This window comes from Orbilia oligospora (assembly GCF_000225545.1).
Source record: "Orbilia oligospora ATCC 24927 unplaced genomic scaffold scaffold00097, whole genome shotgun sequence".
In the NCBI taxonomy this organism is placed as follows: Eukaryota; Fungi; Ascomycota; class Orbiliomycetes; order Orbiliales; family Orbiliaceae; genus Orbilia; species Orbilia oligospora.
This window is the reverse complement of record NW_011645654.1, coordinates 361,716-376,687: the sequence shown is the minus strand read 5'-3', so window position 1 is coordinate 376,687 and position 14,972 is coordinate 361,716. Positions and strand designations below refer to the sequence as shown.

Below are 14,972 nucleotides of genomic sequence, written 5' to 3'. Positions count from 1 at the left end.
TCGTATTTAATTCCTATCTCGAACCAACTAACGGGGTTATTAATAAACCTTCGGGCCCGCGAAGCCTCCGGAAACAGTCCCGCGAAAACTTTCATATATACGACATTAATTAGATTTGATCTTCACTGCTGATTTGAATAGCAAATGCGTCAGTTGTAATTCATCCATATCTAACCAGCCGTTAGTAGGCGCAGCAACAGTACCCCCTATTAAAAAAAATAATTTATTGTTACCAGTCGCCGTGATACTGATATAATATAGCAATCTCTTTTAATATAAAAGCCGCTAACCCAATAAACTTTTCTTCTGATCTATAAAAAACCAACAACCTGGGTATAAGAAAATCGCCGCCTGTGAATGAATTCATGTCTACAGTCTCCTGCGAGAATGCTCTTTCTATTCCATTTTATTTCTTCTTCACAGGTTCTGTCACGACTTTTCTTCCTCATCCTGTTTCTCTTCTTGCTCATACCCCTCGGTCACCATATCATTCAACCCGAGGTCTTCGTTCTGCTCCTCAGTTCGATCGTAGTCCTCAGTAATCATGTTGGGATCCACATCCGGCGCATACAAGTTCTGCAGGTAACTCGCTGCCAAAGGATCTTCGAGGATAACTGTATATGGAATCTTTCCTTCCTTGGCAGCGAGCAATCCTCCAAAGAAACCTTCCCACCTAGCCTTCTCCGCGGGTTCCATGCTGTCCGACTCATCACCATCGAAGATTCTGCCCTTCAATTCTTCATAAACCTGAGCCAACAGACCTTCCAAGGTGGTGAAGCGACCTCCAAGGGTACCAGGGGTAAGGTCAAGTTTAATTTCTGGGATTGAAAGGGCGCAAGTTTCGGATTTGAGGATATCACGGGCAAGATCTTCGGGCTCTGAAACCTTGAGTGTGATTCGACGACCCCTGGAGGGGACGGCACCGCCGGTTTTGACCTCGTTTGATTTGTCTATTTTTAAATATTAGTATATATCGAGAACAAGTCTTGGCAAAGGGTGTCATACATCCACAATGGTCGCAGACAGTGCTCATGATGACGACCTCCTGGAAATGAGGAATATCCACCATCTTCATGTTAGTAACTGCGTGCATGGTACAGGTAGGACAGCTAGCCGGGAAGCTATAGACTTCGTCTTTATTGATCTCAACATTGTCTCCAGCGCTGAGGGTGGATATTTCCTGCTTTTGCTCGGGCTGTTCATCCGGGTTGAGCGACAAAGCCTCGTTTTGCTCTCGGCTTCGAGGATAATCTGTACGAGTCCATTTCCCTCTAAGATCATCGATAATAGGTTGAACCCAACTGTTTCCAGCTGGATCATCAAGCTCAAGGGTCCAAGGGTAGGTCCCCTTATTGACATCTTCCTCCAACATCTTCTTCGCCTTCTCCAAGAAAGCCTCGATCTTATAAAAATTCTCCTTATCAAGGTCCTTTCTCTTCTCTTGGTCTGTTTCCAAATCCTCCAAGGCCCCTCTCAACAACCCTTCAACGGTCGTGAGCTGCCCTCTCTGAGCGGGGATCTCAAGTTCCAAAGCAGGGAACTTGCAAGTACAACTATCGGATTTGACGACTTGACGTTGCAAATCATCTGGTTTTTCGATTTGGAAGGTGTACTTGACACCACGTGGTTGGATTTCGCCTGCAGCTTGGACTTCGGAGTTTTTGAAGTGACAGTGGGGGCAATCAAAGGACATGAGGATGACCTCTCGGAAGAAAGGGATGGAGATGAGTAGAAGCCTGGTGGTACCCTTTTTTGTATTATTCTAGTTAGATCGATCGACTTTTGTACATTATGGAAATCGAGCAAAGAGAAGAAAAGGTGAGTTTACATTCTCATGGCAGTTCATGCAAAGAGACTCGATTTGGTCAACAACTCGGTCCTCATCGTTATTGGCGTCCGTAGCTTCAGCAGCCGCACCGACAGACTGGAAGAGATCGGTTCCAGAGGTGGTGGTGGTGGTAGTGGCCTCAGCCTCAGCAGGGGGTTCGTTCTCGAGGAATGGCATTGTGGATGTTGATTGTTGGGTAGAAAGTGTTGTAGATGTTGTTGAAGTTGAAGATTGAAAGTTGCCTTGACGTTCTTGAGCGGATTTTATGACAAATATTTAGTTGCTTATGGTAACCAAGTAAGTAAGTACTATGTAACAGCTAGGAAACTGAGCTCTGATGCGGGTATTATGAGGGTATTTTATAGCCTCGACGCCCAGTTGTGGTTGTTATGAGTAATAGTCGATTATAATTCTTTCCTAGTCATAATAAGAAACTCTGTTTCCACACCCACCAAGTCTAAGAGCAATTACTAAGACACGGGGAGAGAAACTTTTGCAAGAAGGGCAAATCAAAAAAAAAAAATCAAAAAAAAAAGTTTGAAGTGGGATGTTTTAGTTTATGTTTTTTTATTTTTCTGTTTTTGCGCTATCGATAAGCCCCTCCATCGAACCAACACTTTTTCGCCGCTATCACAACACATCTTGGGGTTTGCCCCCTGCCACCTCAGCTTGGACAACACCTGTCCGTCATGGAGCTAGCTAGACAAGCTCTACTAGCTCATGGAGGCAAGGAATTCGAGACTAACCTCGAAAGAACTATGAATTAGACTATTAACTTCCGCTTATTACCGCCGACCTCCGAGTTTCAATATGATACCCCTGCCGTTTAAACTGTAGACCGTTAGTTGAAGAATTAAGCTTAAACGCCGCGCTGTGCGTTCTCGCGAACGTGAGGATCGAATTAAGCCCTGTGACTTTCGAATTGAGACGTACGAGTCCCTTTTTTCGAAATTTTCTGTACTATCAGAGCAAAAAACTGCTCGGATGTACACGTTCGATAACTTGATACTCCATAATATTGACTCTTAGTATCTTAAGGATATAAATATGTCGGATACATCGCCTGGGGTATAGTTTTTGTTCTCTTCGACATATCCCGGTTTACGCTTGTCCCGCTTGTACGCACTCGCACTAGCTACTCAACTTAGGTACTATACGAAGTATACATACAGTCGGACAACACAACATCTTGTTGTACTTTCGCCCAGAGACCCATTTTGAGTCTTAGCAACGAATTTATTGCATTGACCGGCCGGACTAAGTCTTTCTTGATACTCGTATCTTTTACACGATATCAATCTCTTAAACTTCAAATCTCGTACACGAATTCTCAATGTAGGACCATCCAAAAATGGAGTCTTCAGACATCACCTTCCTTAATCTCCCATACGACATAATCCATGAAATCTGCGACCACCTCACCGACAAACAAATTCTAAAGCTCCGTTTTGTATCAAAGCAAACATCTTCAAACATACCAAAAGCCCGTTTGGACAAAATCTTTGCAAAACGAACCTTACGATTCACAGATGTCGAAGCGATCAGGTTTCTACACCTCCTCAATACTAGCTCGGTCGAAGATTTGGCCCGTACAAGACATCTAGTATTTGATCTTTCAAATCCTTATGTTGGGCTTATATCATCCGAGCAGTTTCATAGAGGGAGGTGGAGGTACAGTGAGCATATGAAGTCCAAGATGATGGTTTTTCATAGAATTTATAAGGAGAGGAATATGCGAGACATGGCGTCCGGGATATGGAAGCCGCGAGATCCAAGGAAAGTTAGCATACCTGACAACTTACCGTCCGGAAGTCACCCAGAGTACTGCTTCAAAGAACTGTACAGGATCCTCGAGGAAGATATCGAATGTCCTGATCGCTACGACCAGCACGCATATTTCTCTTCTAAAACAACAAATAGTCTATTACCGTTCAACAAGTTGGCATTCTTTGATGCTTTAACCGCAGTATTCAGACACTTACCGAATCTAAGCATCATCGAATTCAAAATATCGGACCCACCCAAACGTCCAGAATATAGAATCCCACAGGCGTGGGTAAGACATAACTTATCGCTCAAAAGTTTTCTCGACAAGCATCCAGAATCGAAATACCTACCCTGTGGTGACTGGTTTGGTCCACTCGGTAGCATGATCGACCTCGAGGTCGCCTACACAGCTGTATTATACTGCGCCACACAGGCTAATTGCCGGATATCAGAAATTAAAGCGAACCAGTTCCCACACCTCATAGTCTCAAGCTTCGGAGCCGATATCAGAAACTTCGATTCCTTCAACTGCGGTACCACCACTTTACCAAGTCCTGGCTCCATAGATTATAAACATCTAGATAAATATCTTTCGGATTATCAACGTACGTTCGCCACCCTAAAACGGTTAGAAATATACCTGGCGCGGGATTATTGCATAAGAGACCATTCCGGGGCGCCCATGACACCTTCACGTTTATTCGGGGTGACATTACAAAACGTCGAAGAATTTGTGATCAGAGGGTCGCCGAAGTTGGATGGACATTTGGAACCTCAATGTCTCCCATTGAATATACGTTTTCCTAGGTTACGAAGGTTGGAGACTATATACGTCCACATGGACCATAAAACTCTAAAAAGCCTGATCGAACCCAACAAATCTTCATTGAAAGAGTTAATATCGACTTTCTCCCTTACCGAAAATATTCACTACCCAGGAATTATCAGTTTTATAACAGATATTCGAGAAAGGTTCGACCTTACAACATGCAATATAGACTTCTTAAATAGCAGGGATTATGCGTACCATTGCTATACATTTGTGGAAATTCAAGCAAGTGATTGGAAAAGCGACGAAGGTTGTAAATATAGAGCCGGGAGCTTAGAGACTTCTGGTATCAAAGTTTTTGAGAACAGAATGAAGAATGAGGTTAAGTGGAAGGAGGAGAGTGGTTGGGAAGAATTTTGTGGGCTTTTTGAAGGTGATAATTTGACACAAGATATCGGGTATTGGGATGGATGACAATACATGCTGAGGGAAGCGGCGGAGCAAAGGGCTAGTGAGTATTGGTATCTTACATTTGGAGGTCTGTGTACCTTATATTTCCAAAACTATCTGTACCATCAGTATCACAGAATGAATTAAAGCATAGCCTGTAACTTTAAGCACCGGTACACGAGATTGCTATCCAAATTTTTTACTCCAACCTTTGAAACCATTCCCGTAATTTCCCGAGGGCGTAAATATCATGTTTCTTCTCAGAAGTGAAAAATAATTCCTCCCTCCAGCCCTCCGTCCCATTCGACGTCACCCGTTTACCGAATGGCTGGCATCCACCAAAGTCGATCAGTACTGGCATTCCATCCTTGATCATAATATTGTCAGGATTAATATCATTATGAGCCAGCCCCAAAGAATGTAAATAGTCTACAGTCGACTCAAAAGCCTCAAGGAACTTTTCTTTGTCGAGGGGTTCCCGGTTCGGTGTAGATTCATACTGCGTCAACGTCTGACCAAGTCTTTCAAGAAGTATTGCCGTAATTCTACCCCTCCTCACACGACACCCATAATACCCAACAATACCTGGATGAGGTGTCTTTGAAATTTCTTCCATAGTAAGAGTCTCACTCAAAAGAGCATTTGAGATATAATCTGTCCCCCTCATCGCTTCATAAGAAACCAACCCAGGCCGTTTGACGAAAACCGAATCTCCGCCCCTCAAAACGTCAGGTGCGATGGTTATCTTCACATCCTTCGGAATCTCGGGGTATATTTCATTATCCCTGACGCGATAAAGTAAAGAATTATATTCTTCGATGGTGATTTCTCTTTTGTTCTTTGGTGATTCACCAAACCACAGTTCCTCGTCGTCGGTGACGAGATAGAATGTAGTGTATTTAGGTTTGTTTGTTTCCCAGTCCCATGCTTCTATGATCGTGAGGTCTCGCAGGGATGTGACGGTTGGAGGTTTCTTTGTTTCCCCGCCGCCGAAGGTAGATGGTTCGGCAGTTGCCATTTTGAATTGATTTCGGTGATTATAGAACTAAACTTGCCAGTTTATAGACACAAATAAGCCTAAGTAATGAGAATGATGATAGAAGCCTGATGGCAGGACTATGAATTGAAGGGAAGGCTGATGATGATGAGGCTCAAGTCCTGTTACAAACTGATGTTGTCTGAGTGTTGTGGGAGGGAGGTGGAAATCAAACAAAACGCCTTTTGGCCGTTGTGTCAACTTAAGAGTGTGTGTATCGACATGTACAGACCCTAGTTCTGAAATCTATCAGCCATTTTAGTTATCGAAACTGTCAAGTAGAGAATCCCAACAGAAAGAGTCTCAGGTCCACGGAGCACATAAAAAATTGGTAGGGAGAGCCAAAACATTACTCAATTCAACTTTTGTGATATGATACTGATTTGTATCGGTGACTCGCCGGACATCGACCTGGAAACCCACCACCAGAACGGTGTCTTATCCTATCGATTCTTTCAGATTCTACGGATGGTAATCAGAAAGATTATGGAAGAAGCAGGAGGTTAGGATTTCATTACTCAACCCTCGGTGCCTTTTTCCGGAATAGTTGCGATTGCGTTTTCTATCCATATTATGGAATGGATAAATCTCCCCACATGGCCAAACAGATCCTGAACTTCAGGCAGGATAGCTTTGATGCAATGGAAGACAAGGCTTAGTTAAAGACTACTAAAACGTCCAGGATGCATTGTGGACTAACCAATTAGACATGCATGCCAGCTGAACGAGTCTTTCGGTTATTGCCTTAAATAAAGGTGCTCCACTTTTATAAAGTTCTACTCTGCCTCGTCGCCGGACTCCTCAACTGTGACTTCTACTATGCATGCATGCCATGGTTCCACAAAATGGCTTATGTTATCAAATTCTCAAGGCTATCATTGATGCAGCTTCAAAAATATCAATAACCCCATCACAATTACCCCTCACTTATCCATATCATTTATGACACTTCTTATCAAAGGACCCGGTTTCTGCCGTCCTTCGTAGAATACAGTTAATACCAACGGTTGAAATCCGACGGCTCCTGTCCGGCGGCTCTAATTTCAGTGATATCGAAAATTCCTTGATGGCACATTCTCAAGCTAGTTCAGCTGGTACCAACGAGATCAGTTCGAGTATATATTTATGTCGTTTTCTCCAGACATAGCTACCCCGCCCATCCTTTAAACCTCCACCTCATAGATAAAAGATATTTTAGTCTACCATACTTTCTAACCTTTCACCGGCCTCCTTGCTACTATTCCACTTCGGAATCTGCTCTCAGAATCTACGATATTCTATTCTCCTCAACCCAAACAATTCCGATCATCTTTAGACCAACTCTCTCAGTACGAATCAAGATGTAATTCAAATTTCCAATCTTTTCTACTTGATATACCTTTAACCAGCTTTTTATCTAATAATGGCTTAGGTGCACTCGAACTACTACTACCGTAACGCATACCAAGCCTGATGGGTCGGTGATTGTCACTCAAGTCGGAAAAATCGTGGACTGTAGAAGCAGTTCCTGCCCAACCTCGGCATCCTACGTTGGTCGATAAGCTGGTTAATTGGGGCCCCGCATATATGTGAACCGGGCCTTCAAAGCTTTTCAGGCCCTTTTTTTTCATTTTTCATTTTTCATCATCCTTATTTTTACAAAACGCAAAAGGGCAGGGAGAAGACAGAAAAAAACTTTAGTTGGCTGAAATTATTCATGTCTGGTAGCTTCTAGTTCCAATGTCCCCATTTTTTTGGAGGATGAAGAGATGCTGGCATTTTGGAGGATGGGAACTTGAAACTTAGCAGCCATTTTCATTGTTTCTATAGTTTGTGAATTTCGTACATCAATTAAACAATCACTCTCGTTAATACTGATACCTGGCTCAATTTTACGCTCTCATATTTTCGAAATATTCCCTTTAACCACCGTGCTGATCAGCTAAGAGCTTATCTGAGTGTGTATTATACAGTAGGCTACTTAATTACCTAACTAGTAGTTAAAAAAAAAAAAACTAGTGTTTGTAGGAGTATGGTTCTCTATGTGTACAGCATGCTAATAGTGATGTATTTGTGAGTGTGGATTAAAGTGTTGCGGTCGGCAGAAGGCTGTGGTATTTTAACGATCGACAACACAAAGCGCGGAAATATTCTTGTCACATTAACAACCGACCAACCACGTTCCGGCCCAGTCTCGTAGCCAGACTTTGTTAACAATTGTTCCGACCGAGGAAGTCGACATGGCCAATCGATTCAGCTTATAAATTTAAATAGCGTATGTATCCTATCATGAATCCCTCACAAACACGAAGATATCTTCATGGGCATAACTTTATCCAATCTCCGCTCTTTTTCATCTTTACGGACAAATAATAGTTAATAATAATCAATAATTCATCCGCACGTAAACGCTGACTGTGATCTCCTGTGCTGCATAAACCCCCTTTTATTGTTGTTCTCCCAAAATAGTAAGCTTATATGGCAAAAGACAGCCGACGGATTGGGAATCACGGAACAGGAGCAGCCACTTTGCAGGTGCTCGAACCGCAACTCCAAAAAAAAAAAAAAAGGAAGGGGAATCCCTAAAAAGGGTGTCGACAGGGGAAAGATTGTGTCGGCGATGCGTGTAGATGTCGTCAGCAGTGTCAACCTTAGGAATATTCTATTCTCAAAAGCGGTCTAAAAAAAGTCGAAGCGGATTTTAAAGAACCCTTTTTAGGGAACCTTCAAAAGAAAAATAGTGACGTTCTATAGAACTCCTTTATAACACAGCCGACGGAACTAAAGGTTCCAAAATAACTGGTCAAGAAAGGGGCTTTAAGGCTAATATATTCCAACTAATTGACTTAATACTCCCAATCCCGTGGGAGAAAACCACTACGCCTCGGTGTTTCATCTTGTCGCAGTCTGAAGCAGAACCTGACCACATACGTGCATATCCCAACTGTTCGTCTACGCTTGCGTGGCAATGGATAAGTAGCCGAGTCGAAGGAACAAAGGAACCACTATCGATCGATATTCTTCTGATATTTTGGGAAAATGGGGTAAGGTGTTGCTTTCACGCTAACTAGGAAGGGATATCCAAGGGCGCTTCGAAATACCGTAGGATGACGGGGGCGGAAGGAGGATGTACATGCGGTGAGTGGGAAGCCTTCGGCACCCGGAAAATACCTATTAGAACTGAGTGGATAGGAGAGAGAGAGGAGAACTCCTTCGAAAAGACCAGAGTTTATATATATACTCCTTCCACCAACCGGCCTTTTTTTAAAGGCCTAGGAAGGAAGGTGCAGTGGCTTTGTTTTCTATTCGTTCTTGAGTGGTTTTGGGATATTTCGAGTTCAGGGCAACATTGATTGTTGCATTTTTATATTAGACAACGCATATCTTTTTCTCTAAATCTTCGAATCGAATTTTAATTCCCCGCATCCCTTCGAGATATTAATTTCTCCATTGACCGTATATCGTTTATTTGAAACCGCTTAACTCCCGAGTATAAAAAGTGCGGGGAATAGTCTGGTTATAGCAAGGGTTGGACATACAAATTCTTTGGATAAAAAGTAACAAACCCTGTAACCATCATGGCGGCCATAACGTCTCCAACCAGTCCACGTCTACCTGTACCACCTTTCACCAGAGCATCTTTCTCTTCACTCCCACACGACATAATCTTCGATATCTGCGAACGTCTCTCCGACAAAGACGTCCTAAAACTCCAACTCTTATCCACTACAATCCGCCAAAAACTCCCACAGTCGCGGCTAAACCTCATTCACGCAGAAAAGACATACTACCTCTGTTCCTACAGCATTCAAAAACTCGAAAGATTAGTCCGAGATCCCATACTCGCCGGGCGGGTAACACAAATAACCTTCGACGTCGGTGTTCCAACTGTTCGACTCCGGTCTAAAAGATCTTGCGTCACTGACGCACGAGAATACCCTACCGATGCTCGAGCTAGAATACACCGCTGGTCTAGCACCCACATGCGAAGGCAAAATAGTCTGGTAGTATCGCCAAGAAGTTGTAGGCCATCTGCTTCAACCAGCAGAGTCGATCCTAGAGCCGCAATAAGCTACGAAACCGTCCTGGACCAAACCTACAACCTCTTCAAAACACATTTCCTAACCCATGTCGATAACTCAGAAGAAGATGAAAACGACTTTACTATCTTCACCAGGATAACAAAGACTTTTAAATTACTACCAAGCCTAAGCATTTTAACATTTTCACATACAAATCCCAAAATGGTGGAACGCTCGGAAATGTTATCTCGCTGGAAAGAATACAACGACCACCTTTATGCGTTGTTATACATCGATCCAAAGATAGAATTACAGTCAGGAGCATGGCCTTGGTGCTCGTGGTTAAGACCTAAGACTCCGACATTTCTATTGTCGACGGCTTGCCCCGCGATATTATTCTGTGCTACACAAGCTGAACGAACAATTTCTGAAGTTAGAGTGGGGAATACATCATGGGGACCCCAGAACTTTGGATTTATGATTTCGAAATTCGAACCAATGCAGGTTAGGTTGAGAGATGGGAGTAAAGATGGTTGGGAGAAGGCTTATTACCACTGGGTTTGTCGATATGTCGACGACTACAAAGCTACATTCGAAAACCTCAAACGATTCGACTTATGCTTAGAGCCCGAGGAACAGCAAGTTATCGTTGAACCAGAAGTCGAAAAGTCAGGAAAACCGAAAACAAAAACTAGAGGAAAACCACCACCAGTCTCACTTTGCCTTCTTACAATGCTAAAGAATGTAGAAGAACTGAAAGTCTGGCGGTTACGCGGTGATCCTGAGAAACAGGTTGAACAACAACCACAATTGCAACGCAATGGAGGCTTTGTGATTCCGACGGATACACAACTTCCCAGGCTTGAAAAACTCGATGTCGGAGAATATGCTGGAATAACCGTTGACGGTTTACTCGCTTTCTTAAAAACAAACGCTACATCAGCCCGTCATGTGGCATGCGATATGTTCGCCTTTCGCGAACAAATAGTGTCCAAACAGGAAATAATGCAGTTTCTAAACTCATTGAAAAAGAATGCCAGACTGGAAAGTTTAAAGATCGATTTCCTGGTCGATCAGGTTAGGGAAAATAATAAGAGGGGGGATGGAGATAACTTGAGCAATGTTTATCTCCGTATCGATATCCGAGGACCCTGGGATAATCCAAATTGTGAATATAAAGTTAGTCTTAGGAAGGTATCGGCGACAGGGTTCGGCGACGAATTTAAATCAAGTAGCTATTGGGCTAAGAAGCGGGGCTGGGAGGAGTTCTTTTCTTACATGTCAAAGCTTGATGTTACGAGGGCATTGTGGAGATAGGACCCCACCTATAGCTCCGAGTTTTTAGGTTGAAGCGATGGTTTACTAGGCTTGCACTAACGTTCTAACGAGGGTGTACTGGATGATACTGTATATACATATTTCTTTCTCGATACCACATTTACAGACAAGAATGCCTTAGGAGGCCAAGCAAATCACTTTTCGTGATGTCTATCCTATGTATCTTTCATTTTCAATGCAGCTAGATCTTCACAGTCACAAGGTGATAGCCGATCCGACAATATTTTATGCTGCAGAAGACGAGCCATATGCCACGTCTAGAGTGAGCAGCGCTAGGTTAGGGCATTTTGGCGAATTTTGGCGAATTTTGGGGGAGCTCTTCCTGGAACAAAGTTGACCTGCAGGAGGCTTAAAGAAATCTGTTGCCTTCACAATATAGAGAGGGGGTATATCTCTTCAACGTTTAAAGTCCCTTCATGTTTCCAAATTCTTCTAATGTCAGTTCCATACTTAAATGCAAAAGTCACTAGTGAACGTTGTAGACTCGTCGTTTGCATAGATGTCAATTCGCTCCGAAAGTGTGATCTTATTCGAACCTGAAGACTCCTCAACGCGGGGAAGACCGATGGGACATCCAGATTGAGGACAAAGATGATCCAAGGAAGATTACGAGCGCTCAGGGCTTCGATCTCCAGGAATTTTAGGCCCGAACATTGGCGGACTAACGCCACGGCGTTCCGGGCCGGGAGATTATCCTTGGGTGGGTTCGTTAGTTAAAGAGCGGGGTGTAATTTAGTTAGATGCAAATTTAAACTCACTGGATTATCCGGATCCAAATTTCCGACCGTCATCCCGTCGAGTGTTAGTTCTTCGATACGAGCATAGTCGATTTCGCAAAATTCCGCCAGGAACCTGTTGGTTGTCTCACTCAGGATAGGGAATTGCAGGGCCTTGAGCGCAGGCATGTTCCATTTTTCTGGGGGATCCGTGGTCTCTGAAGAATATAAACCAATTCCGTTTACAATATAATCGATTTTGAAGGTACGAACCGAGGCTATCGAAGTGCCAAATACCCTGCCTAGTATTTCGACTGGATATATACGACTCCTGGCATTGTCGTCCGAATCATCTGACACAACTTTCCACAAGGGTGGGTTTTCCTCTATAATTGATATATCTAGGGCTTTTAAATTTGCGGTGGTTGTGGAATTGTTATCAGGTAATGCCCTATATATGCTTTCGAGATAACCGCCACCTTCTTGTGAGATGATAAACAAGAGTTTGAGTTCCGCCAAAAGAGGACAATGCTCTAGAATGGTTTGTAGTCCTGGAATTAGGTGAATAAACAGACTTTCCGGAGTATTCTGTAGTGAGGCGATTGTTAAGTTCTGAAATCCTTTGATCAGATCTTCGTAGACTGTGTTTAACATTTTAGTTGAGAGGTCAAGCTCAGATTCCAGCGCATCCCGACTGTCACAGCTTGATGTTGAAGTATTAGACAATCGGTTCTGGCTGTCTTGGTACTCAGTATAAGTTTTCCGGAAACCGCCGTAGATGTCTAATTTTCTACGAATCAAACATCGGTGTTAGGCTCGAATATTTCCTTCAGTATGGAAGATCTTGATTCCTACTTCACAAAGGGACCGCGTGCTCCTTTAGTATTATGCTTCAAAAGCCGGTAGCTGATATTCACGGCTTTCCCAACTGTAATGGGCACTGTAGCACCAGCCACCGGCTGCCTCACTGGTATTGAAACCCCAACGTAGCATGTCGATTCTAGGAAATATTGCATAACCTGATGGAATCGTCGACATGTCCAACTAAGCTGGACGATCCCACTGCGGATTGTTTCTTGGGGCTTGATAACAGCCACAACATCTGCTAAGATTGGGACTAGAAGTTCATTAGGGAGGTCTAGGAGTGTCGTTCGCGGAGGCATACTGGGCATCCGCAGTCTTGAGATGGGGCCAACGGTTGTTTGTTCGGAGGTGGAGGGGCATGCAGGGGTCTTGTGTTTAAATTTGCGCAACGAGAATAGATACTTTGAGAACGGCATGAACTTGAACACTAATGGGACGATAACTCTTAAGTATTAATGCACCAGTCAATGCTGTTAGAAAGAGTGGAAATAGCTCGGAGGATCGAGCTCCGAATGCCGTCCTACACCATTAAGACGATTGAGCTAGATGTTGTATTGATCGTGATCCTAGAACTCGAACACCAACGTTTAGGCAGTCTGTTGGATTTTAGAGAGGTCAACGCAAACGGTCCTTCAGTCCGTTTCAGCCTAGAACTATAACTAGACTTTTGAAGGTCACAGATGGCTGGTATCAATCTCTAGAGGCTCCGGGTTTCTAGAATTCAAGAATAAAAAGTGCTTTTTGGTATATATATATATACTTCAAATCCGAGATAAAGCTGAATACCCAGAGTCTAGCTAGTGAAATCATGTTCCCAGACGGATAAAGATATCCGTTATCGACCCAGTCCCCTAGTAATCTGATTGTGCGATATAAATTTATTACTCGTAATAAACACGCCATAACGCTAATAGAGCACTTGGACTTTTCGAAAAGAAGTTCGTATATATCGAGTCACCTGACGGCTCTATGATCCGAAAGAGCAGCCATAACTGCCAAAATTGAATGCTGGAGCCTCGACCACAGGATCATTCAGCCTTTCGACCAACCCTCTTAATACCAACTCCAAGCTTGGCTTCAGCGGCTGGATCTCGAAATATATTCTTATTCGCCCATAGGCCACTAAACCTTGTCCAGTATAGAGACTTTTAACGGAGGTCTCCATCATCTCCCTAATCGTCGAAACTTGATCAAATCCAAGACGGACGTCCGTAACCGTCAAAAGATCGCTTGAGTATGGGTCTCGCTCCGAGTATTCGAACTTCACATTCCCCTGGGAAACTGACAACCGTCTTTTGTGGTTTTGTTGACCTGAAGCACTACCCTGAGATTTCGCCTGCCGAGCACCTTTATCCCGATCGATGAATTTATCTTCAAGAACCCCACCAGCCTCTCCAAGCTCAATATTCCAAATCCCCCTTTCTTCGACACTAGCATTATCAAGTTTCAAAAGCTTTGAAAATAGGTCTGTCGGTGATACCCTCATTGACTCGATTTTCCCGTGATTTATCGTAAACTCTAGGATCCGATGTGCAGCCTCGCCGTCGGTGAACAGCCGATGAATAGGAAAATCCAACGAATATCGTGCTTTATGAGCTATTCTTTTGAATGCAGCATCTTTGATCAGCCTTTTCCAACGTGGATAGGCCCGACCCATGGCGATATGGGTTTTCCATGAATCAATTTTGTAAAGGATATCGAGGTGAATTTCGTCTGGGATAGCGTCGAGGTGGCAGACGGTGTTGGTTTGGGAGTTTGAGGGGTCCGCGGGGATTGCGTTTGCGAAGATTTTCATCGTGAGAGTCGTGATGATTGTATATTGTTCTCGTTCCAAGATCAGCGATAATATGTAATTTGGGAATTTAGATGCAGACTTTGGCGTTCTGGGACAGATATAGTTTTGGGGCCAGACGCCAGCGTGCCGTGAAGATTGATATGGGGAGCTATACGACAACCAGGTGGCGGTTGAGTGGGGCGGTAGCTGAGGAGGCATCCTGGAATTTTCAAACGCGTTCCTAGTCATGTGGTGTGTCTTTTTCTTCCAACACAACATTTCAAGCAGATCGATATCAAGTCGCACATATAGTCTTTCGAATTCCGTCTTATTAGGAGTTATCCATTGAACCGTGCTAAGCTACTGACATCTTGGAGGCCATCTCGAAGTCAGACTCTCAGCCATTTCCCCATGAATATTCTATTTTAA

General features: G+C 43.5%; 6 protein-coding genes across 6 annotated transcripts; 2 read left to right on the top strand and 4 right to left on the bottom strand.

The window, feature by feature from the left end:
* Positions 1–429: 429 nt before the first annotated feature.
* AOL_s00097g92 (uncharacterized protein) lies at positions 430–2,005 on the bottom strand (the record flags this gene model as incomplete). The annotated part of the gene is made up of 3 exons (XM_011125925.1): positions 430–950; positions 1,006–1,747; positions 1,829–2,005. The coding sequence occupies 3 exons, from the start codon at positions 2,003–2,005 to the stop codon at positions 430–432; spliced, it is 1,440 nt and encodes a 479-aa protein (XP_011124227.1).
* A 1,174-nt stretch (positions 2,006–3,179) lies between these two features.
* On the top strand, positions 3,180–4,838 carry AOL_s00097g91 (uncharacterized protein; the record flags this gene model as incomplete). The annotated part of the gene is made up of 1 exon (XM_011125924.1): positions 3,180–4,838. The coding sequence occupies one exon, from the start codon at positions 3,180–3,182 to the stop codon at positions 4,836–4,838; it is 1,659 nt and encodes a 552-aa protein (XP_011124226.1).
* A 175-nt stretch (positions 4,839–5,013) lies between these two features.
* On the bottom strand, positions 5,014–5,832 carry AOL_s00097g90 (uncharacterized protein; the record flags this gene model as incomplete). Its single annotated transcript, XM_011125923.1, has 1 exon — positions 5,014–5,832. One exon carries the CDS (start codon positions 5,830–5,832, stop codon positions 5,014–5,016), a length of 819 nt encoding a protein of 272 aa, XP_011124225.1.
* Positions 5,833–9,407: 3,575 nt separating this feature from the next.
* Positions 9,408–11,168, top strand: AOL_s00097g89 (uncharacterized protein; the record flags this gene model as incomplete). The annotated part of the gene is made up of 1 exon (XM_011125922.1): positions 9,408–11,168. The coding sequence occupies one exon, from the start codon at positions 9,408–9,410 to the stop codon at positions 11,166–11,168; it is 1,761 nt and encodes a 586-aa protein (XP_011124224.1).
* Positions 11,169–11,557: 389 nt separating this feature from the next.
* On the bottom strand, positions 11,558–13,068 carry AOL_s00097g88 (uncharacterized protein; the record flags this gene model as incomplete). Its single annotated transcript, XM_011125921.1, has 3 exons — positions 11,558–11,884; positions 11,948–12,695; positions 12,761–13,068. The coding sequence occupies 3 exons, from the start codon at positions 13,066–13,068 to the stop codon at positions 11,558–11,560; spliced, it is 1,383 nt and encodes a 460-aa protein (XP_011124223.1).
* Positions 13,069–13,736: 668 nt separating this feature from the next.
* On the bottom strand, positions 13,737–14,762 carry AOL_s00097g87 (uncharacterized protein; the record flags this gene model as incomplete). The annotated part of the gene is made up of 1 exon (XM_011125920.1): positions 13,737–14,762. One exon carries the CDS (start codon positions 14,760–14,762, stop codon positions 13,737–13,739), a length of 1,026 nt encoding a protein of 341 aa, XP_011124222.1.
* Between the last annotated feature and the right edge of the window lie 210 nt (positions 14,763–14,972).